We start from the raw sequence: 23282 nt of genomic DNA, 5'->3' as shown, positions 1-23282 counted from the left end.
CCGTTGCATTCTCTTAGTGCAGTGCGTGACGGGGACACACAAATAAACAAGGTGGGGGTTTTGGGGGGGGTCAAGTTTCCAGCCCCGCCGGAGCGAAGTCTGACCGCCTCTCCCGTCAGTGAGATCCTCTGCACAACAATAGGAAGACGTGTGCGCCCTTAACCTTTGACCCTGGCCTTCCTCCCACAGGAGAGGCCTACATGAGGCTGAACAAGCTGGCTGAAGCCGAACACTGGTACCGCGAATCCCTGAGAGCCAAGCCCGACCACATTCCTGCACACCTGACCTACGGCAAACTGCTGGCCATGACGGTACGCTTCCCTACGCTTCTGGGTTCCCTTTCCAGCCACTTTGCATTCCTCACCCGTCTTCTCTCCAACCTTTCCTTCCACTCCCTAACTAACTCGTTTATCTCTTCAGGCGTCTCATCAGCTCTCTCCAGCTCTTTACCGATAGTTTAAAATGTTCTGCTGAGGTCTCTACAGTTAATCAATAGCGTGCGTCTGTGTGAGGGGTGGAGGGAGAGTCTGTGCACGTATACTCAAGAGGAGTGGTTCTCAACGTGGGGTCTGGCGACCACCGGGGGTCTTTGAGGGGGTTCCACGGACCCCCCAGCAAATTGATTAATTCAGTCAATTAAATTAAATTAATTGGTTAATTTTCAAGAAGCTAACACAATTACAGAAGGATGATTATCTTGATCATAGTTTCAGTGTTATTATCACTTTACTTACAATACAGACAGTTATGGACTTTTGGACAAAATCAACAGGGAAAACAGAGATCATTTCAGCATTCGGTATTAAAAATGTTAAAAAACCAGTGCAAAATAGACCATTTTGGATTTATAAGGGAAAAGTACCATGGCCCTTATAAATCCAAAATGGGGGGACTCGGGGAGGAAAGAAATGGGAAAACGGATTATACTTTATTTTATTTTTTTATTTTATGCAAAATTCATGGCGGGCCACTTAAAAATGGCCAGCGAGCTGCAGTTGGCCTGTGGGCCGCAGTTTGTCCACCCCTGCATCAGAGTTTCTCAAGGTGCTCATATCCTCCCACAGGGAGCTTTCTAATTGAAACCGATGTCACAGCTCCCCTTCGTGGTCTTCAGAACCTCTTCCCAAATCCCTGGTCTAGGTCTTAACAAGGACCACAACAGCCCCTTCATATAGGTCTAGATCTTAACAAGGACCACAACAGGTCCTTCATATAGGTCTAGGTCTTAACAAGGACCACAGCAGGCCCTTCATATTGACCGTCCATAATCCACAACAGCAAAACAGATACTAGGGAATTGCCATTGCAACGAAGAGTCTCTGTGAAATAGATACAAAAGTCCTGGACACTGCAGAGAAACCCACGTTGTCTGGGTCCACTGTGATGATATCTTTGAAGGGCACATGGATGACCTGTGTTTGACTGAGCAAAGAAAGGGCCGTCTGTGCATATATAGGTCAGGGGACTGCGAGGAGTGGAAGGATCTCAGGGCCAGAGGCAGTTCGTAGGGTCCAAGAGTTCACAAAGAGGTAATCATGTGGTCAAACAGTCATGCAGCGAACAGCGACAGATCCAAACCGGATAGCAGTTTCTGTAATATCGCTGAGGGAGGGAGGAGGGACGGAGGAGGAGGGGGGGAGGACAGAGACTGCACAGAGTTACACAGATGAGATGAAGGGTTCCTGAGGAGGTCAGAAGAAGGGTGGAGGTGTTCCTTCTTTCCTCTCTCTGTCCCAGAGGCCGCACCCTAATGACGCGACGTCCATGTGTTCAAAAGGCCCGAGGTGGATCTGACGCAACTCAGAACCACTCGGACCCTCCTGCACACGTCCCGTCTCATTTCCACTACGGCAACAGAGTCCTTTTCAAGTCTCTTTCATTTAGACGCTCTTTCTCACATCATGAGCTGCTGTGGATCATGAAGAATGTGATTTTGATGGTGGAATTTGAATGAGCAACAAACTGACATTAAGTCCCAAGTTCGAAATATATCATTTACTCGTCCACAAACAGAAGTAGTGTCTTTCTCATGTGTGACTGACTACTGTACCACTATACCTCACTGAAGTGAAGGCGTATCGTTGTAGATCTTCATTGTGTGTGTCTATACTGAATTAGGCTCACAGCTGAGCTGACACCTCAGATAAAAAGCCCCTTGTTAAACTGACAATAATTGGTTTCTGAACAATAGCCCCTCGACTTAAAGAATTCCCTGAAACCTAATTCTGTCAGCAAGTACTCCCCAGGGGGAACAACGCAATCCTTTAGAGAAGACCGTTGGGACTTGATAAAGTGGACAGGGGAAAAGCTTGGCGGGCCGTGAAGAGAAACTCATTTTATTTAAAGAAAATGTTATTGATTGGAGGGCGAAAGTAGAGTTTTTGAACCTGCAGGGAGTTTATCCCTCTAGATCTCCGGCCGTGATGGATGGAAGAGGTGGATCAGAGGAGAGGACAGAACTGTTTGGACAGGCTCAGTGAGAGGTGGATCAGAGGAGAGGACAGAAGTGTTTGGACAGGCTCAGTGCCTCTTTATCCTTGAGAACAAGTTGGCGGCACAAAGGATTTATTGTGAAATGTGTCAGAAAGTTTCTCGTCTTTAGGAGTCAGAGCTGTTGTCCGCTAAAGCTCTCGTTTTCTAACCAGTTTAGGTCTCCCTCAGAGACAGAACTGTAAAATCTACACTCCTCCAGTCGCAGCACAGCTCCCCGTACAGTACAGTACAGTATGTCCACTGACAACAGCGTTTAAGCTTGATCAAAACCAGTGCAGAGGGGTTGACCTGCCCCCCCAGCACCCCACCACCACCATCACCCCCCCGGCACTCCTCCTGTGAGTGATGAGGAAGCTGCAAATACTGTCAGGGGTCCTGGGTTCAGCTCGCAGCAGGAGACATGGAGTGGAGGGCCTGCTTAAGGGTGAGGCTGAGAGCATGGCATTTGGAATGGGTTGAGTACACAGAGAGATAAGGCCTGGGAGCAGGGTTAGGGAGAGGTGAGAGGAGGGCAGTGGAGGTGAGTTTGGTAGCTGAGGAGGCCGGGGGACAGAGCGGAGCGGGGAGACTTGTTGTGATTTGTGTGGATGAGGGTGGAGGGAGGACGAAAGAGATCTGTATCATCCCCCCCCCATGCCGCGCTGACCGCCCTCTGCACCTCCGCCGACACCCCGGGGGGTCAGGATGTGTTTCGGGGAGCGCTCCGTCTACACACCGCAGGTCAGTCAGAGATGCACACGGCATCTCCGGTGCTCGCGCTATCGGATTCAGTCGTTCACTTGTCGTTACGTCGGCTAATATGACGCATGCTTGTAGTCGTTTGGGCGTTCCACGGAGCTACATCTGCTACATCTGCAGTGCGTCTGATTTTATCAGGAGGTTTTGGGGGGGCCATAGGGGCATAAGCACAGCGTGTGTGGAAAGCAAGATATTGCATCTGCACAACGAGGCTGACTAGAATGATAAGTGGGCAGAGTAGTGTGGGGCTTCTTCTTTATTGATGCTCCATAAGGCTTTTGGATTCACGGAGAAGCACAGCGTGAGACAGTATGAGAGGATACACTTGTCAATTTTGGGGCTATAAGAGAAAAGTAATAGAACGAGTAGTTAAAAAAGGTACTTCTCCCGTGGATGTAAAAGTATAGTACTGTAATAACATTATGTGTGAGATGAGTGATGGGTCATGAGTAGTAGCATATTACTTTTAGAGTCATGAGCCCAACACTGGCCCTGTATGAATACGGTACTCTCCAATGGGTCATCATCCAAATCATCATTCACTCACAACTCATTCCTGTGTGTGTGAGAAAAGCTCCTGGCTGACATGTAGTCAATATGTTATTACAAAACCAGCTGCTGCACAAAATGTACATGTTGCTCCATCTGTGAATTACAGTATGAAAATAAACAGAAAGGCCAGATAGCTGCTTGGATCTATTAAATATATACTTAGGACAGGCTTGATTTGTGTCTGCATCAAGGCAAACCGCACTCCAATATTTACATTAGGAAATGATTTGGTTATTGAATCTAAAGTTCACTGAAGATGTAGATGCTTGCCTAAAGTATACAGTCATTAATGCTAGATTGTGCTGATTGGATGTGAGCCCATTGTTCAGTGACTGAAATTGAAATAATTGTGTTGACTGTAGTTCATAGACATTATTTATACTGGCTTATATCGTATTTCATAAATCCTTCTTCCCTCCATACGTGTTTGAATGGATTAGAATTTTATCACAAGCCTTTTTATAGACTGTGTTCTCTGTTAATAATATGCATTATTCATGCCAGGGTATTATCTTTTAGAGCACTACTAAATAATATAAAAAACGAATGCTAAAATGTAAAAGTAATCGTTGCTAAAACATCAGCTTGTATAGAGGAGTGCACACTGCTATTGGCCAGCTGCTCGTGGGACCGAGTGAATGCGAGTACTCGTGGGGGTCTTGAGTGGTAGCGAGTAAGTTGGTTCAACTCACTCCCCGGTATAAAGGCCTGTTAAGCAGCTCCGCCAACAGAGCTAGCCCTCTTGGGCTTGCGGTTAGCGTGTGCGCTGTGTAGGCAGGAGATCAGTCGATCGAATCCCGCCTCCACCACCCCTCCCTGGGCAAGCCCTTAACATAGGTTGCTGCCAGAACTGTCAACACAACGCAGGTTACACTGGGTTCTGTGTGAGCTGTGATTGGTCAAGCACTGCAGCCTCTGGCACCTCTGGGTGCTCTGGAGGTCCGGGAGGGGGGGGGGGGGGGGGGGGCTTTAGTGCACTGCAGCCTCTGGCACCTCTGGGTGCTCTGGAGGTCCGGGGTAGGGCTTCAGTGTTAAGTTCAGTTGCTTCTTCTCATCATGCTACACTGCACGTTGACACTCCCAGGATGCATCTGTCTTTCTTTTCTGTACTTGTGTAAGCCTGTGTGAACGCCAGTACCGCCTGTAGACACGTGAGCATTCTCTCTCCCTCCCTCTCTCTCTCTCTCTCTCTCTCTCCCTCTCTCTCTCTCCCTCTCTCTCTCTCCTTCTCTCTCTCTTTCTCTCTCTCTCTCTCTCTCTCTCCCTCTCTCTCTCTCTCTCTCTCTCTCCCTCTCTCTCTTTCTCTCTCTCTCTCTCCCTCTCTCTCCCTCTCTCTCTCTTTCTCTCTCTCTCTCTCTCCCTCTCTCTCTCCCTCTCTCTCTCTCTCCCTCTCTCTCTCTCCCTCTCCCTCTCCATGTCTCTCTGTCCTGTCTCATAGTGGTCAGGCCACACACGCTGGCAATCTGCGGTAGCGCTCTGGGAGTGTTATTTGTACAGATAGAAGTGTGTGTAGTGAATGAGCCCTTGCCCCGTCTAGTGGGCCGTGCCAAGCATGACACTGTGTACTTTGACAGGATGACACATGACTTTGAAAGAATAACATGAGATATGTTCTATATTATACATGTGTTTCATGTCTATTTATGAAGACTTAATGTGACATTAGCTCTGTGGCTTGGACAGCGTGGTTAGGTACACACAGAGGTATTTGCTGGTTGTTTTTGCACTGAGCAGCTTTGTGAAGCGCCTTTGAGACAATAAAAACGATCTTTTGGTCCTTTTCCGCTCCAGGGGCAGAAAACAGAAGCAGAGAGGTACTTCCTGAAGGCCATCCAGCTCGATCCCAGCAAAGGCAACTGCTACATGCATTATGGTACGTATCCATTTGTGTTATTGGAGTTTCAATTTAATGCGTTGTGACCGTAGACTATAAAAACATGGACTCCCGTTTTGAAGCCTCGAGTTTCGCATTGTGACCGTCGCCATCTCTTTTTTTTACCCACACAGTGTGAGACAGAGATGCAGCGCCGGCTGCTATTGGTCCGCGATCGCCGAGCTGCGCGATCACTGGACAGGCGACCTGTCAATCACGTCCCCAAAACATAGTCCGCTTTATCGTCTTATTTTACTCTGGGACCATAATTTACTAAATGAACACCACACTGCATTTAAGAAGACTACAACTAAAACTAGCTATTGAGACCATAAACTCAGGTCATAAATCAAGTGAGAAGTAGAGTCATTTTCTCATTGACTTCTGTACAATTGGACTTGCGGGTTGGTGGTTGGTTGCTGGTTGTGACTTTATTCTACCCTCTTTATAGAGAGCCAAAGTGAAACGTCACTTCCTGCTTTCTGCCTGTACCAGCGCTGAAAAAAATATGAATGGCGGTGAACGGAGAATAATGTTCCTTTTTTAATTTCGTTTGAATTGTGCCACGGGGTGCCAACGTTAATTTTGTCAATTTAAAACATAAGTTTGCATGTAAAGAAAGTCGCAATTTGTCGCCAAACTAAAACGTAGGGGTTAGTTTCGTATAAAAACGACATAGCTCATGGAAGCATGTCGCCGCTCTTTTGCCAGTAGAGAAAGTGACGTCACTTAGGCGACAGTGTATGTCGTCTTTCTGATTTATAACTTCTAGTGCAACAGTTTGGCGACAAACTGCGACTGCATCCGCCATCCATTCATATTTTTCCAGCGCTGGTACAGGAAGAAAAGCAGGAAGTGACGTTCACTTTGCTTCTCTATTCTAACCTCTTCAACTGGCGTCTCGGGACATTTGACGCACGCACAGAACAGTGTACAGCAGGTCAGGTTGTTATGACAGCAGTGCTGGCTGACCCCCTCGGGCATCCCTTCCTCCAGTGAGGTGAGGTGTAGAGCGTAGACGTGGCTGCTGCTGGAGGAGGTTAGCGTGAGGGGAAGATGAGACGCCACTTCCTCATATTGTTCTCATTGACACAGATGGAAACGGGGAACGTGACAATCCCAGCGCCTCTCTTGTCCTCACGGAATTTCCGCGACTCGTCCATGACTTGAAGTTGCCGTGCTGCCTGCCGCCTGTTAGATAAGGTCTAATTAGTGTGATGGTAAAAGTTAGTTTTGATGAAGTTCGCTCGTTTCATTCTCTTAGAAAAGCCTTCTTCTCAAACCTTGTCATTCTGAAACAGCATTTTATAATAATGAACTCATCTTTGTCTTCTTGTCTCAACTCCAAAATCTGATATTTTAAACAATTCAGCTCTTTGTATCGCTCGTTGGATAATCGTACCAGCCGGCATGTGACATTTAATGCAATCAATAAGTTGGTTAATTGCAGATGCTAGCATCTACTTGAAGTACGCTTAAGATTAACTGTATTGATGCTCAAGTGGAAATTGGCTAATTTCATTGTAGAAGCAAAGAATATGATAGATAGCCATACAATAGATGCATTGAAGATTAAACATACAGTACAGCATCCTTATCATGCTAACACAGAGATTCTTTGGAGGCTGGAAGGAATTATCACTTTGTCGGCCATTGACAGATTTCCAGGAGCTTGCATTTTAGATTCATATAATTACAGTGTGGCATAAACAGCATATACCCCATGGCGTACATTGAATATGCACATGTGTGTTGGATAATCACATTAGTGGATTTGTAGAGCAGATGTGTGAAGTGCATTCTCTAGCTATTGATATTAACCAATCTCCTGGTACTGGCATAGTGCTGTGTACTGTTCATATGACCCAGTCTCCTGGTACTGGCCTAGAGACACTGCGGAGCGCGTCATCATTCAGAAACCACACCCAAAACGGGGGAAAACATAAACTCCCGTCCAGTCCATGGTCGGGTGTTGGACAAAAAGATCGTATATACGGAAGATGAACACTCCAACTTACTTCATTGACAGCAAGATCCAAATTTTTCTTCTCGCCAATTCTCAATGGCTTCCTTGTTTTCCTCGGGAGTACAAAAAAACTTTAACTGGCGATTTTTTACATTTGTGCGCAGCCCACCACACAACAGCTTTTAGCTATGTTTAATTCAAGGAAAATGACGCTGGTGTGTGGAAGTGAACGGAGCTTTTCCCGCGTGATGGGCGTGGCCTATTTCATGCAGTGTCTCTATAGTGCTGTGTTCAGAGCTCGAAATTAAAATGACCAATATTCCCCTGAAAGCCCTGCTGTTACACGAGGAACACTTTCATGGAGTTATCACAGTGCTTAACCCATTGATATCTGATGCAGCATTTGCGTGTATATCCCTCATTTGTGTGTGTATCCCTTTAAGATGCGGTTCGCGGTCTTAAAGGGATACACACACAAATGCAGTGACATAGATGAAACATTTCTATTGTGGGATGGTGGAGCTATCTTTCCTTCAGTACATCACACACCTCTCCCCTCCCATAGCTACTGCACGGACCTGTCTGTAACCTGGAGCTATTCTGCACACAGTCCTATGGAGAACAGACTTGGTTTGAAGTCTTGGCTTTAGTCTCTCCCTCACCTCGAGCCTATATAGTGAAAGGCTTCCATTTCATCCGCAGTGATTGAGGAACATATGCTTAGGTTCACTCGGTGGTTTTGGGATCTGGATACAGCAGTGGAGCTCACCAAAGTCAACAGGGTAATAATTCCTCTCTAAAACCTGGCCCTTACAGAGGAGTCCACCCATAGGTTCATGGCCTTGTCAGGGTTCCACAGTCCTGTCTCCTCTTAGGCGGGTCTGCAGAGGTCAACCACAAAATGCAGCCGCAGCCCCATAATAAGACCCAAAGCCCCGTAGGAACCATTTTCATCTTGGGAGAAAATGGTCTCATCAAGTTTCCGGGGCTAATCTGAACAAATGAGAGATGGCCAGAGAGCGATGGTATGTGTGCGTCTCGTATCTAGTGTTTCAACGTCCTTCATTATCGGGGCAGACGAGCGAGGCTGTCTGTCTGTCTGCCTAGCAGGGCCAAAGGCAACACTTCCAGTCCGTGTCTCCCTCTGCTCCTCTGGAGGAACCCTCAGTGTTTTTTAACATCATGCTGTTCTCCTCCCGTCCCTGACAGGTCAGTTTTTGTTGGAAGAGTCGCGGCTGCTGGAGGCGGCGGAGATGGCGGAGAAAGCGGCACGCCTCGACAGCGGGGAGTTTGATGTGGTCTTCAGCGCAGCCCACATGCTCAGGTGAGTTGGACTTGGACTCAGAACGATTCAGAAGGGCTCCCTTTTTTTAATGCATATTTGATGGATTTTAATAATAGCCCTCCAGCACCTGCACAAAGACACGCCAACGACGTGTCGAATATGTGTTTGAGTCTTTGTAGATGAGATGGGTGGGCCCGCCGTTTTCCATGGCTGAGCACAGAGGAGGTGGTGTATGAGAGAGAGGGAGGCCTACTGTCTGTACGCTTTATCCAGGGGCTTACAGCACTCCTCAGCCAGGGGCTTACAGCACTCCTCACAGCACTCCTCAGCCAGGGGGATTTACTGCGCTGTGCGGCCTAATCCTTCCCTCTTGCTGGGAGTGCCAGCCGGAGAGCTGCTGGTTTGTCTTAGCGCGCTGTGTGCAGCTATGTATCTTGGTATGCTCTCTCTCTCACTCTCTCTCTCTCACTCTCTCTCTCTTTCTCTCTCTCTCTCTCCCCCCCCCCCTCTCTCTCTCTCTCCCCCTCATTTTATTCTCATTCCAGGCCCATAGCTTATAAAGTCTGCCTCCAAATCAGAGCAAGGTTCAGTTGATGAGTCTTGAGTAAGAACGCTTCTGGAGCCCGCAAGCTGTTGTCTTTCTCAAGCCATGAGTGGCCATTTGTAAATAGAGCCATGTGCCAACTTACAGTATGCTGAAGTCAGTGCCAGCAACATTATATTGCCCAATGTGCAGATTCCCCTGTTTCAACTCATCATGGTTAGGGTTAGACTCAGGGTTAGACTCAGGGGAGACTCAGGGTTAGACTCTGGGTAGACTCAGGGTTAGACTCTGGGTTAGACTCAGGGTAGACTCAGGTTAGACTCAGGGTTAGACTCAGGGTAGACTCAGGGTTAGATTCAGGGTTAGATTCAGGGTTAGACTCAGGGTATACTCGTGGTAGACTCAGGGTTAGACTCAGGGTTAGATTCAGGGTTAGACTCAGGGTAGACTCAGGGTTAGACTCAGGGTAGACTCAGGGTTAGACTCAGGGTAGACTCAGGGTAGACTCAGGGTTAGACTCAGGGTAGACTCAGGGTTAGACTCAGGGTAGACTCAGGTTAGACTCATGGTTAGACTCAGGGTAGACTCAGGGTTAGATTCAGGGTTAGATTCAGGGTTAGATTCAGGGTTAGACTCAGGGTTAGACTCAGGGTTAGACTCAGGGTACACTCAGGGTAGACTCAGGGTTAGATTCAGGGTTAGACTCAGGGTATACTCATGGTAGACTCAGGGTTAGACTCAGGGTTAGACTCAGGGTAGACTCAGGGATAGACTCAGGGTTAGACTCAGGGTAGACTCAGGGTAGACTCAGGGTAGACTCAGGGTTAGACTCAGGGTAGACTCAGGGTAGACTCAGGTTTAGACGCAGGGTAGACTCAGGGTTAGACTCAGGGTACACTCAGGGTAGACTCAGAGTTAGACTCAGAGTTAGACTCAGGGTAGACTCAGGGTTAGACTCAGGGTTAGACTCAGGGTACACTCAGGGTACACTCAGGGTTAGACTCAGAGTTAGACTCAGGGTAGACTCAGAGTAGACTCAGGGTTAGACTCAGGGTAGACCAAAGAGTATAGTATATATCGATGAGCCTCTTCCAGGTTCTAGACCCTGGCAGCTAAAGAGAGGCTCGGGCTGAACTTCTCCCCACCTTCTAGGCATGGGGTCCCACTCCTCCACAGCTCCTTTGCTTTATGTGTTTGTCTTGGAAGCCAATGTGGAAAGGCCCTCAGCTGGTGGGGACATGAGTGAATCTACACGAGATGTGTGTGCGCGCGTGTGTGTGTGTGTGTGTGTGTGTGTGTGTGCGTGCGTGCGTGTGTGTGTGGGGGTGGGGGGTGCAGAGGCTCTCAGATGTGCAGACGTCTTTTATTACCCTTGATTTTTTTGTACAGCCTCTCCTCCTCGCTGTCCGTTTCCTCCTGCCTCCTCTAACCCACGGGCACAGCATGTGAGAGCAGCTCTGCTCTGTGAGCTGGAGGCAGGAGGGGGAAGGCTGGCTGAGTGCTGAGGCCCATGGGGATTAATGTACTTCCCTTTTAATGTGTCAAATCACACTGGAGATTTGTGTTGTGTCGTCATAACAGCCCATCCATAGATATTCCCAGACAGCTGGGAGACAAAAACTCCCATCCAAGATTCCAAGCCGTCCGCTAACAACAGGCATCTAGAGGGGGTACGGTGGCGCAGTGGTAAGCACTGTCGCCTCACAGCTAGAAGGTCCTGTGTTCAATTCCCACCTGGGACGCTGTGAGCGCTGAAGGAGTGCGTGCCCGTCCGCATGTCCTCGAGTGCCCACCGCCGGGGTGGGGTCGTCAAAAGGGCCTTTCTGTGTGGAGTTTGCATGTTCTCCCCGTGCCTCCTGGGGGATTTCCTTCATACAGTATAGGAACCCCCTTCACCAAAACATGCAATATCCTGGTTGCTGATGTGGTGCCTCCTCTGGTCGTTCGGGGCGCCTGTTCGGAGGGAGGGGAACTCATTGGAATAGCATGATCCTCCCACGTGCTATGTCCTACCGGTGAAGCTTCCCCTGTCAGGTGAAAAGAAGCGGCTGGCTACTGCCCATGTCTCGGAGGAAGCATGGAGCAGTTTCGGCTCTTCCCAGATCAGCAGAGGGTGGAGCAGCAACCAGGATAAATAAATTGAAAATTATCACTAATGGGGGATAAAAATTGGATAAAAAAACAGGCATGTAGAGAGTGAGTTCCAGTAGCTGTATCCTACAATTACCCCTGAGGAGCGATGTTCACGTACACGTTCAGCGCTCTGACTGAGAGTACGCTGTTGCACTGACACCACCTGATCCTTTACTGGAGACAGATGGGACAGCTGCACTGAAATCACAACTATCTCGCTGTTGCTGAAAATGCAATTTGTTCATCAAGTCGTTAGCGTCTCGTTAACACTGTCAGGCTTTAAGCAACACTGTGATTTGCACATCTGCGTGTCTGCTGTGGGGTTACTAAAGCATCCTTACAGCATGCGATGTCAGGGGAGGGAGACCGGCGGTTGGGGTTGCCGATTTGAAATATGGTCAAGCATCTTTTCTCCACGGAGTTGTTTTCATTCAGTCACGCTCTCTGTCTCTTCCTCCCTCGACTCTTGTAGTCTCACACTCTTCCTCCCAGCTGGGTCTCTGAGGGCGTGTGTGCTGCTTGCTGTACTTGGCCCACAGCGAGACAGCTCTAGGAGGTCCTGCTTCACTGTGTGTCATGGTGGTGTGGCAGCGCTCCAGGTCTCTTCTGATGAAGCGTTTAGAAATGTGATAATGACATTATTATACAATTAGATTGCTGCATTTTTTTCTTTCCCCCCAGAAGATTGTGCATTCTACTGTAAATATTATTCTGGCAAACAAATACTGTTGTGGTTATGGTTGGAAATGAAAACCCATATTTGTAATCGGAGGACAAATTCAGGAACGTGGCTCTGTCTGGATCGCTGTTGGAATGTCAAACGCTCCTTCAGAAAGGACTGCCGGGAAAAATTCAGCGGTATCGAAGAAGTAAACAAATATTTGAGATGTTGAAACTTCAAACTTGAAACTTTATGTATGGAAAGCGTGTATATAGCATATGAGAGAACTCGGCGACGTTTAAAATGATGTTTCCTCCTCTCCGAATCTAATTCTCCTCCCAAATTCCTGTGAATACGTGGGTAAAGAAAGACACGCGTCTCTTGACCAGCCATTGCTGGTGTGGGTTACAACAGTATCAAGTGTCATTGCTTGCTACTAATTGGTTTTGTATGTGTATTTTTAGCCCCAGCTATTCAGCCTCGTGCTGACTTTAAAAACACTATTTCTGTACAAGCTGTTTTACATGAATTAATTTGACATGAAATTAGATTCAATTTGAATGTTTTAACATGTTTCCAGGGACGACGTGCAAGCTAGTAAAGGTTAATCATGCCATGTTCCATGGGAATAAATATGACATAAAAACTGTAATCATATTAAAAGATATGTCCCTGTATGCCAATTTCATGCATATCACTGTGTGTGTGTGTGTGTGTGTGTGTGTGTGTGTGTGTGTGTGTGTGTGTAATCAGGCCACTGACCTGGTTATCCTAGAATGAAAGCGTTGCCTTGTGTATGTGGAGCCATATGGATGAAGATCCCTTAACAGGCTGAGACAACCTAAATGAAACTGTGGCTCCAACAGCCTCGGCCCCTTTGATCATTATTAGCAGCGAGGGCCCCACAGCCAGCCAGCCGGCGCTGCTGACTCTGTCCTTGACTTTGTCAAAGTTAAATTGTTTGCAATGAGACAATTGTTACCATCAGTGAAACGCATGCAGCTGCAGGCCATAAAGGTGATTTCTGACTTAATACCAGAGTACTAATAAACGGAAATTTGCTGTATGGGCCAAAGGGAGAACAGGACAAGTCACATGTTCAGGTTAGGGCTATTAGTACCAATACCAGTACCCTTAAAGTGATACCGATACCAATAGTACTTCATTCAATACCTTTTCTTATGTTTTACCGCTCGACTTCACCACCACAGACTGTATTGGTTGTATCTGCTGCAGTAGTGGACCAATCACACCCAATCGCATTCAATCGAAGAACGCTTGCGGGGATTGGCTGCGAACAAAACCATACAAATTGTCATTTTTCTCTAGATCTGTGTACAAAAAGGATGAACGCAGGTATCGTTTGACCGCAGAAGTTTCGATCCTACTTGGTAGTGAATTATTTCGGTACTCGATAGCTTGTACCGATACTCGGCCCTAGATCAGTTTCAACACTAAATGGAGGCAGAGCACTGTTGGATTATGAAGGAAGATGCAAAACATTCCTAAGTTGACTGCAGGTTTTATGACCACAGGCACTAAATACTTGTGCTCTCCAGGGAGCCATGCCAGCCAGGACAACGCCATCTGTCCAAAAAGCCCTTTTCCTGGCACCATGTCCTCTCCGACATGTTGTGGTCTATCTGTGCCATCCACACTGCTGCCCTGTATCACATGATTCAATGATTTCCTGTTTGCACGACACCTTCAATATCTCAATATCTAGCCACCTCAATCTCAAGCACAATCTGCCCTCTGTCAAGAGAAATGCAAACACGGAGAATATGTTCGGAGCATGAAGTCGATGAGTTCTCTTCAAGCGGCCGATAAGTCCAACGCGGTGACCCGGGGATTCCATTGGAACTCAAAGTATTTGCTGTGCGCAGTGCACTGCTCAGACCCTGACATGTTATTGACTGGGAGACCTACCTAGTCAGGCTCTTGGGTTGTCTCTCCTCATCCCTCAGTGCCATTCCCTCCTGTTATTTTCTCAGTGACCCCTGAGCAGCAGTAAACACACAGTTCAAGGCCTCCTCTGAAGTCGGCAGCAATAACGATGAGTAATGAATGCCTCTCTGTGTTTTCCTTTGCAGACAAGCCAGTCTGAACCAAGCAGCCGAGAAGTATTACGGACAAGCAGCGAGCCTGAGACCCAGCGTGAGTACTGCCTCATCTACCCAATTCCCCCTAATATCACTTACCCTGATGGACACCATGCAATCAGCGTGTGGGTGGCTTTCTGTTCCTGTCTGCTCTCTCACAATGACCCTCATTGTCAGTGGAGCTCATAGAAAAAGAAAAAAACAGATACACACACACATATATATATATATATATATATATATATAGATCGATATCGATATCGATATATATAGATAGATAGATATAGCTATATCTCTATATATATATACATATATACATATATACATACATATATATATATATATATATACATATATATATATATATATATATATATACATATATATATATACATATAAGCTCTGAGGTTTGTTTGTGCAGCATCCATCAGCGACTTCAAAACAGAGGCCAGGGCATTTATTTTATGGTGAGTAGATTAAAAAGAATAATGATATAACACTTAGTCACAGGCTTTGGCGTCTTGTAAATGAATGGGTTCTGTACTGCAGAGCCCTCTCAGTGAGCAGTGGAGATGTTGAAGTGAGGGTCTGGTAGGGACCAGGGAGTACAAGATGTTTGAGCAGTGGAGATGTTGAAGTGAGGGTCTGGTAGGGACCAGGGAGTACAAGATGTTTGGCGTGCGGTTCACCCTGTTTGTTCCTGTGTCTTGATTAGAAGACATCACTCCAGGACCAACATGTATCTGGACAGTGTTATACACCGACAATAAAGTTACATTAAGTCTGGATTAATGACCAACATGTATCTGGACAGTGTTATACACCGACAATAAAGTTACATTAAGTCTGGATTAATGACCAACATGTATCTGGACAGTGTTACACCGACAATAAAGTTACATTAACTCTGGTATAATATATACAAACACATGCTCCAGTATAACAAAAGGGGGGCGTTAAAAAATGTCCCCAGCGAGCGTGGGAAGTTGAGCTCCTCCCGTCTTTGTTCTCAATGTAAATATTCTACGTTAGTATTGTCAGGACTTTTAATCAAACCCTGATGTACAGTAAGAGCATCAGTGCTCATCAGTGCTCATTGTCCCAGTTCAAAGGAATACATAAATCAGTTGACACTTTTTACACAGAGATCCTGCAGTATCGCTGTTAGGACGGCCCTTTACACAGAGATCCTGCAGTATCGCTGTTAGGACGGCCCTTTACACAGAGATCCTGCAGTATCGCTGTTAGGACGGCCCTTTACACAGAGATCCTGCAGTATCGCTGTTAGGACGGCCCTTTACACAGAGATCCTGCAGTATCGCTGTTAGGACGGCCCTTTACACAGAGATCCTGCAGTATCGCTGTTAGGACGGCCCTTTACACAGAGATCCTGCAGTATCGCTGTTAGGACGGCCCTTTACACAGAGATCCTGCAGTATCGCTGTTAGGACGGCCCTTTACACAGAGATCCTGCAGTATCGCTGTTAGGACGGCCCCCAAAGCAGTCGGCGTTGCCTTTTTACACAGGAAATATTTTACAGTAGGAGTAAGAGAAAGATGCATGACGTTCCATCGTTGCCATGGAGATGTGAACTGCTGTATCTGCTGCCGAGGGTAATCAAAAATATGGTGGATGGTCAGAGGGAATATCCTCACCTAGCACTCACAGAGGGATTGATCAGATGCACACTAACAAGAAGAAGGAAGAGAGAAAGGAAAAAGGTCCTGTGACAGATCAGGTTGTTAAGCTTATTATCTCATTTAATTTAGCCGACTAATGTTAACGTCGTTTGAGCCTAATACCCGACTATAACCTAATGTAAGTGATAAACTGGCACGGAGAATTCCTCCTGATTGAGGTGCGTGCGTAATTTAAATGTGTACCAGACGTGCCCATACCAATATCAGCATATTCTTATTCCCGTTATTAAGCACAGTTGATTGAGTTGATTTGCCACTTAACGAGGAGTCTATTTAACGAGCAGCTTTCATTTATTCGTCTGATCGACTTTATGGATCACAGAGGCAGCTCTAGGGCTCAACAACAACACACAACACATTGGCAACATGGCAACGGCTTTCGTTCTCAGATGTAGGCTACAGGTAACACAAGGCTAATAATATTCTTACCTTTGGTTCCACTTTATTGTAAAGCAAATATTCCCATGTTGTGAACTGAACTCGGCTTAATGACCGTAAGTCGGTTCTGAAAGCAAGTTGGACACCCACTTGTCAAACATCTGCCCTTGATCCCCTTTGATCACTGCTGTAGGCTTTTCAATGATCTCTGCTTCGGTTCACTTAGTTCTGGTCGTAATTTAAACGTCAATCTCAGAGCTGCTTTCCCCACATTCCGGCTCACCCCTTCTAGACAGACGTCGATTCCGCGCTGTTACTATCTATAGTTGCAGAACGAGGCGTAACAAAATGACACGGGCTGTGTAAAAGGGACTAGGGTTTCTCAAAAGTGGGGTCCGGGGATCCCCAGGCTGGGTCCTTGAGTGGGTTCCAGGGGATCCCCCCAGCAAAAAGAGGGGGTATTTATTTTCACTATAACACCATCCGTAAGTAACACAAATGACAGAATGTATCACTGTTTTGGTCATGGGTTTCAAACACTTACTGTCATATAACATCTAAAAGCATAAATCATATCAGATGGGGGACCCCCCGGCTCGGACAAAATCTTATCAAATAGGGGTCCATGATCTAATTTGTGTCAGTTCCTTGATGTGAAAAAGTTTGAGAACCACTGACATAAATAATGTCAGTGAATGTCAGTAAATGACATAAATAATGTCAGTGGAGCAGAGAGTTCAAAGTGAGTTGTTGGACTTGTTTCAGACACTTGCTTGCTTGTTTCTCTATTTGAAGAAGAATTGACACGAGCTAGAAAGAAGAAAGAATAGATGGAGATGCAATCACGTCATTTTAGAGGATTTATCGTTTGTGTTTTGGCAAAAGACCGATTCTCGGATGGGAATTCTCCTCTGTAAAAAAAACACATCGTGAGGATGTCTGCGTTCCCCACATGTCCATTTCAGGGCCAGATCGTCAGCGTTTTCACACGACTGATTCTTGGCACTGCGATTTGATAAACACACATTGGATGTCCCCGTCCAAAACACAGAGGCACTTCTACAGCCCTACATGGTCACTTGTGTTTGGACGCCTCCCACGCCATTTGTATTGCTCACAGCTGAGAGGCACAATTACAATTTAGGATCTTCATCCATCTTCTTTAGCGTTAGCCTTTGTTCTTCCCCATGCGACATGACTTAAGCCATGTTCTCTGTCCGTCTTCATTTGTCATCTCATGCCTTGCTGCAGCTCCGCTCCTCACTAAAGCACTGCTGTTTTACATTAAACACACATGTCTGCTCATTCTGAGGAAGACACGTCTTATTGCCTCCATTCAAGGGACTCTGTACTCCCCCTATAGAGACACTGCGGAGCGCGTCGTCATTCAGAAACCACGCCCAAAACGGGGGGGAAACAAAAACAACCCCCCCCTCAATCCTGGCGTTCTCCTATGTCACGTGCATGGTTGCGTGTTGCACAAAAAGATCGTATATACGGAAGATGAACACTCCAACTTACTTCTTGACAGCTAGATCCACATTTTTCTTCTCGCCAATTCTCAATAGCTTCCTTGTTTTGCTCAGGAGTACAAAAAAACTTTAACTGGCGATTTTTTACATTTGTTGTCTGCGCAGCCCACCACACAACAGCTTTTAGCTATGTTTAATTCAAGGAAAATGATGCTGGTGTGTGGAAATGAACGGAGCTTTTCCCCTGTGATGGGCGTGGCCTCTTTCATGCATTGTCTCTATGTCACGTGTTGCACACAAAGATCATATATATGGAAGATGAACACTGGTTCAACATGGTTTTTATAGCATTATGTTCCTTTTCAGGCCAAGTACAATACTGTCTGTGCCCAAGGTTATTATATTATCGATATGGCTTCACAGAGAATGTGTCTAGCTGAGTCTAGCTAAGCACTATAATGAAAACTGGGTACGTTGGTACTGTACGACGTACCAACGTACTGTACAGTGCGTTGGTCACTCTCTATATATGGCATGGGTAGGAAGAAAACTTGACATTCACTGAGAAATTACAAAAAAATACTGTATTACTGTAAGCTTACGAGTGGAAATCCAAGTAGCATGACTTGTCCGTGAAACGTTTCTGTACACATTTGCCATCATCCAAATCCACAGATGTGAGAGGATGTAGTATTCTCTTTCTCTCTCTCTCTCTCTCTCTCTCTCTCTCTCTCTCTCTCTCTATCTCTCTCTCTCTCTCTCTCTCTCTCCCCATGGCAAGCGGGGTGTTATGTGTGACTGCTACCACTCACACGGTTCCACTTTTCTAAGTGCTTTCAGTGACTCCATCCATCTTGACCTCTTGGAAAGCGTCTGTTTGAGCATTTCCATGGGTTCGAAACAGTCTGGCTGAGTCACACAGTGAAACCTCTCCAACTCCACAGAGGAGGTTCTGCCAATCTCCACTATCACCTAACCATCGCCGTGGATACAGTAGAAATGTGTGGGGCTTGTAATGGAAAAATAGTTGAAATGCCTTGTTGATCCATCAATAATGAGATGCCCGTTCAAAGTGTATATAGGAGGATTTTAATCCACATGTTCATTTATGGAACAGAGTCGATAATGATCAACAACCAATTAATAAGCGATCAATCAATAATTTACTATAACAGGCCCCTCCTGTCACATTCAGCTATGTCCTTCCTTATGTAGCGGCCATTTTTCTGAGTAGTAAAAAAAAGAAAAGAAGAAAAAACATCTTAAACTTGCAAATTGGTCCCAGAGCCTTATTTTGTGGTTTGACCTTCAGTGGGTAGGTCAAGCACTGTGTAATTTATTACTCAAATACCCTCAGAATTACCCTGACCATGGCAAGTCATGAGGCCTGGCTTCACCCCTGAATAGTAATTGAAACACGAGAGACTATTTTGAATGTATTTCGCTGGGGTTCTTCATAGCTCTTTCATGGACATAGTCTGTGATGGTCAAAGAACGCAGCACTAAGAAGGAGTCACACATGAATTGTTGTCTGGTCATGAAACGCTTTAACACATTTTGGAGTCAGTGAGAAGAGTGGAGGTGTTTTGGTCCGTTGGCCCAGGCATCTGTAGCCAATGTGTGTTTGTTATGTGTGTTGAGGGGAAAGAGTGCGCTCCCTCTAAGGGACAGTGGGATTATTCTAAAGTCTGTCTGTTTGATTTATTAATCAATGTAATTGCCCCTATGCAGAAAAGCAGCACTATTTGACATATTGTTCCCATTAAAATGCTCATGCACAGAGCATCGCTCATGTAACCTCGACACTGGAAAAACAGGGAGATGATGAGTGTACTAGACGAGCAACCTAGGAGCAACCTACAGCAAAGTAGGGCAGTGCACACACAGCCTATACAGTGTGGAGAAAGGCAAATAATAGACCCTTTTCACCGGGGCCATTTTGTGTGGAAAAGGCAGGGTCTACCGTTTGAGAGTGGCTGGGTTTGGCACTGTATTGCCACAGTAGTAGTGAAAACCTTCAATAATGCCAAGAATGAACCTCCAACTCCTCATAATACCTTAATGGGAAGTATTTGGGTTCATGTGCTGTACTGTCATGTGCTTGTGAGCCTCCAGGGACCTACACAATGTTGTTGCTCACAGCTTGAGGAAAAGCCTGAATTTTAAAATGACTTTCATTCTGTCAACACAGTGCTCATTACATTCAGTAACTGCTATGCGTTGTTGCATTACACCAGTGCACTTAACAGTAGCAGTGGTGTTTTTTTTCCATTTGATAGAGAAACCAAACTGAATAGGATTGGATTATTTCATTCTAAAACCGTGCATTTTAACATGTTCTTTCACCACTGCGTAGCTCTGTTGTTATTGTGAATGCTTTGCATTTACACTCTGTTTCTCATATAAAAAACTCCACTCTGCCATGCAAACAGCCCTGCCCTGACAATTACTCTTGATTAGTTAATGGGCCGTGAGAAAGAAACGCTGGCTTTTGCGGTGTGGTACAGTACATGTGGAAATGTCACCATGCCATAATCATGTGGCATTTCATGTGACAGTGATGCATGGGGTGATAATTATAGGGAAAAAGTCACAAACACTCGAGGGAAAGCAAAGCATTGGGTAACAGAAAGTCGAGTCACTGCGTCGAGACTCGTTCCCAGTAGATTTATTGTATGTATTTATGTTTCGGTCATAGCGACCTTCATCAGAAAGCTAAAGCATCAGCCATTTATACTGAGATTCATTTGAGTGTTCCCTGTTTCCCCCGTTACTGAAACAGTGATGTTTTAGGAGCTTCACTCCAGGATTAGACATCTTTTCCACACTCCAAAACTCCAAGATGGAGATCAGATGTGGCCCCTCCCTCCCTCCCTCCCTCTCTTGGCCTGTGGTTCTGATTGCACTCCGGACACTTTTCTGCACCGGCGTCCTGATGACTCAGCCCTTGGACTGGCTGTGTTTGCCTCATGATGGCACCAGCAGCAGGGATAGAATATTAGACATTGATCTAAGGCCCACTTCAAAGCCGTGGTTTGCTCCCTCTGACATCCTGCGGCTCCCGACAAGACACAGGGGCTCCGCAGAGGAGCGCGGTTACCCAACTCCCAAAACACAGGGATCTCAGTCTGCCTCATCTGACCAGCCCCATCCAATAGCGTGCCACGTCAGGTCTGCTGTATAGCCTCACCAGATCAAAGGATATCCCCACTAGCAGTGACTGTTTTACTCCAAATGTCTCTGAAAATTACCATTTATATACTGTTATTTATGCATTGAGTTCTGGATTAAAATACACCTACAGTGTGTGCTTCAACATCTAAACTTGCGTAATGTGAAAAAAAGTGGAAAAATGATCTTGATTTGTGCAATTTCACGGTTGCCTACAATACTTGTTACCCCTTTCACCAGACTGTTTCACATTAAGTCCTCGGCTTTGTAATAAGGTCCTTACTTTAAAGGCTATATTGACATTGGGTTCTCCTCTCTTCTTTCTCTCGGAAATAACATCTGTCAAAGGTTTCCCTCTTTTGAGTTGAACTTTTTCAACTCATCTTCAAATGAGACATTAGCTATCGCATTTGGCTCAGTGATATGCAATCATCCCCAGTCAAAGTGCTCGTTAAAAGTCCTTGTTTAAATATGCAGAGCCCCCAAAGTGGAAATGGATTCATACAGAAAGTAGATACCACATCATTTGCATGATCCAACATGCAGTCGTGGCCTCCAGATGATGTAGAATTTGAAATTGTGTATGAAATTAATTCTACAGACCATTAGTGGTGAGTTAATAAATTGTTATGTGTGTCAGCAGCTCAGTCCTGCTACTGTATCTGTTACGCATCTACGCATTACTGTGCTTCAACTCATTTGGACTCACTTTCCAAAAACAGAACCAATGAACATTTCAACACAAACTGACTTCAGATTTCTTTCTTTTTATTTATTTATTTATTTATTTATTGAGTGCATGTTTATCAATATATTAATGACTTGAGATGTCTTTTTTTCATTTATTTATTTATTTATTTATTCAGTGCATGTTTATTAACATATTAATGACTTGAGATGTATATTCTCATATATTTATTGCGTGCATGTTTATTAACATATTAGTGACTTGAGATGTCTTTTTTTCATGTATGTATTTATTGAGTGCATGTTTATTAACATATTAATGACTTGAGATGTATTTTTTTATTGAGTGCATGTTTATCAACATATTACTGACTTGAGATGTATTTTTTTATTGAGTGCATGTTTATCAACATATTACTGACTTGAGATGTATTCTTTATTGAGTGCATGTTTATCAACATATTAATGACTTGAGATGTATTTTTTTATTGAGTGCATGTTTATCAACATATTACTGACTTGAGATGTATTTTTTTATTGAGTGCATGTTTATCAACATATTACTGACTTGAGATGTATTCTTTATTGAGTGCATGTTTATCAACATATTAATGACTTGAGATGTATTTTTTTATTGAGTGCATGTTTATCAACATATTACTGACTTGAGATGTATTTTTTTATTGAGTGCATGTTTATCAACATATTAATGACTTGAGATGTATTCTTTATTGAGTGCATGTTTATCAACATATTAATGACTTGAGATGTATTTTTTTATTGAGTGCATGTTTATCAACATATTAATGACTTGAGATGTATTTTTTCATGTATGTTTTCTCATTGCGTGCATGTTAATCAACATATTAATGACGAGATGTATTTTTATTTATTTCTTAATTTATTGCGTGCATGTTTATCAACATATTAATGACGAGATGTATTTTTATTTATTTATTCATTTGTTGAGTGCATGTTTATCAACATATTCATGTATTTTCCTTTCAGTATCCTGCAGCCTTGATGAACCTGGGGGCGATCCTCCACCTCAACGGGAAGCTTCAAGAGGCGGAGGCCAACTACCTCCGTGCGCTACAGCTGAAACCAGATGACACCATCACCCAGTCCAACCTGCGCAAGCTGTGGAACATCATGGAGAAGCAGGGCCTGAGGACCATGGGGCCCTGAGGTCAGGCAGGGCCCCTGAACTCAGCCAGGGGCCCTGAACTCAGCCAGGGTCCCTGAGCTCAGCCAGGTGCCCTGAACTCAGCCAGGGTCCCTGAGCTCAGCCAGGTGCCCTGAACTCAGCCAGGATCCCTGAGCTCAGCCAGGTGCCCTGAACTCAGCCAGGGATCTTGAACTCAGCCAGGGGCTCTGAGCTCAGCCAGGTGCCCTGAACTCAGCCAGGGACCCTGAACTCAGCCAGGTGCCCTGAACTCAGCCAGGGACCCTGAACTCAGCCAGGGACCCTGAACTCAGCCATCTGCACGCCAGGCCCGGGGGAGAGGGACAGCCCACGCTGCTGC

General features: G+C 45.5%; 1 protein-coding gene across 1 annotated transcript in view; it reads left to right on the top strand.

Moving 5' to 3' along the window:
* LOC310792516 (protein O-mannosyl-transferase TMTC2-like) overlaps positions 1–22944 on the top strand; it is a gene marked incomplete at both ends in the record, with an annotated part of 124669 nt that extends 101725 nt beyond the window's left edge. The window contains 5 exons of the mRNA XM_083654197.1: positions 190–311; positions 5575–5656; positions 8832–8946; positions 14339–14402; positions 22765–22944. Of these exons, the coding sequence (XP_083510323.1) occupies positions 190–311; positions 5575–5656; positions 8832–8946; positions 14339–14402; positions 22765–22944 (563 nt within the window). The remainder of the gene's footprint in view (positions 1–189; positions 312–5574; positions 5657–8831; positions 8947–14338; positions 14403–22764) is intronic.
* Positions 22945–23282: the final 338 nt, after the last annotated feature.

The sequence above is a fragment of the Poromitra crassiceps genome (genome assembly GCF_964638095.1).
Source record: "Poromitra crassiceps genome assembly, chromosome: 18".
Lineage (NCBI taxonomy): Eukaryota > Metazoa > Chordata > Actinopteri > Beryciformes > Melamphaidae > Poromitra > Poromitra crassiceps.
The sequence above is the reverse complement of the archived record's forward strand: the minus strand, read 5'-3'. Positions and strand labels throughout refer to the sequence as shown.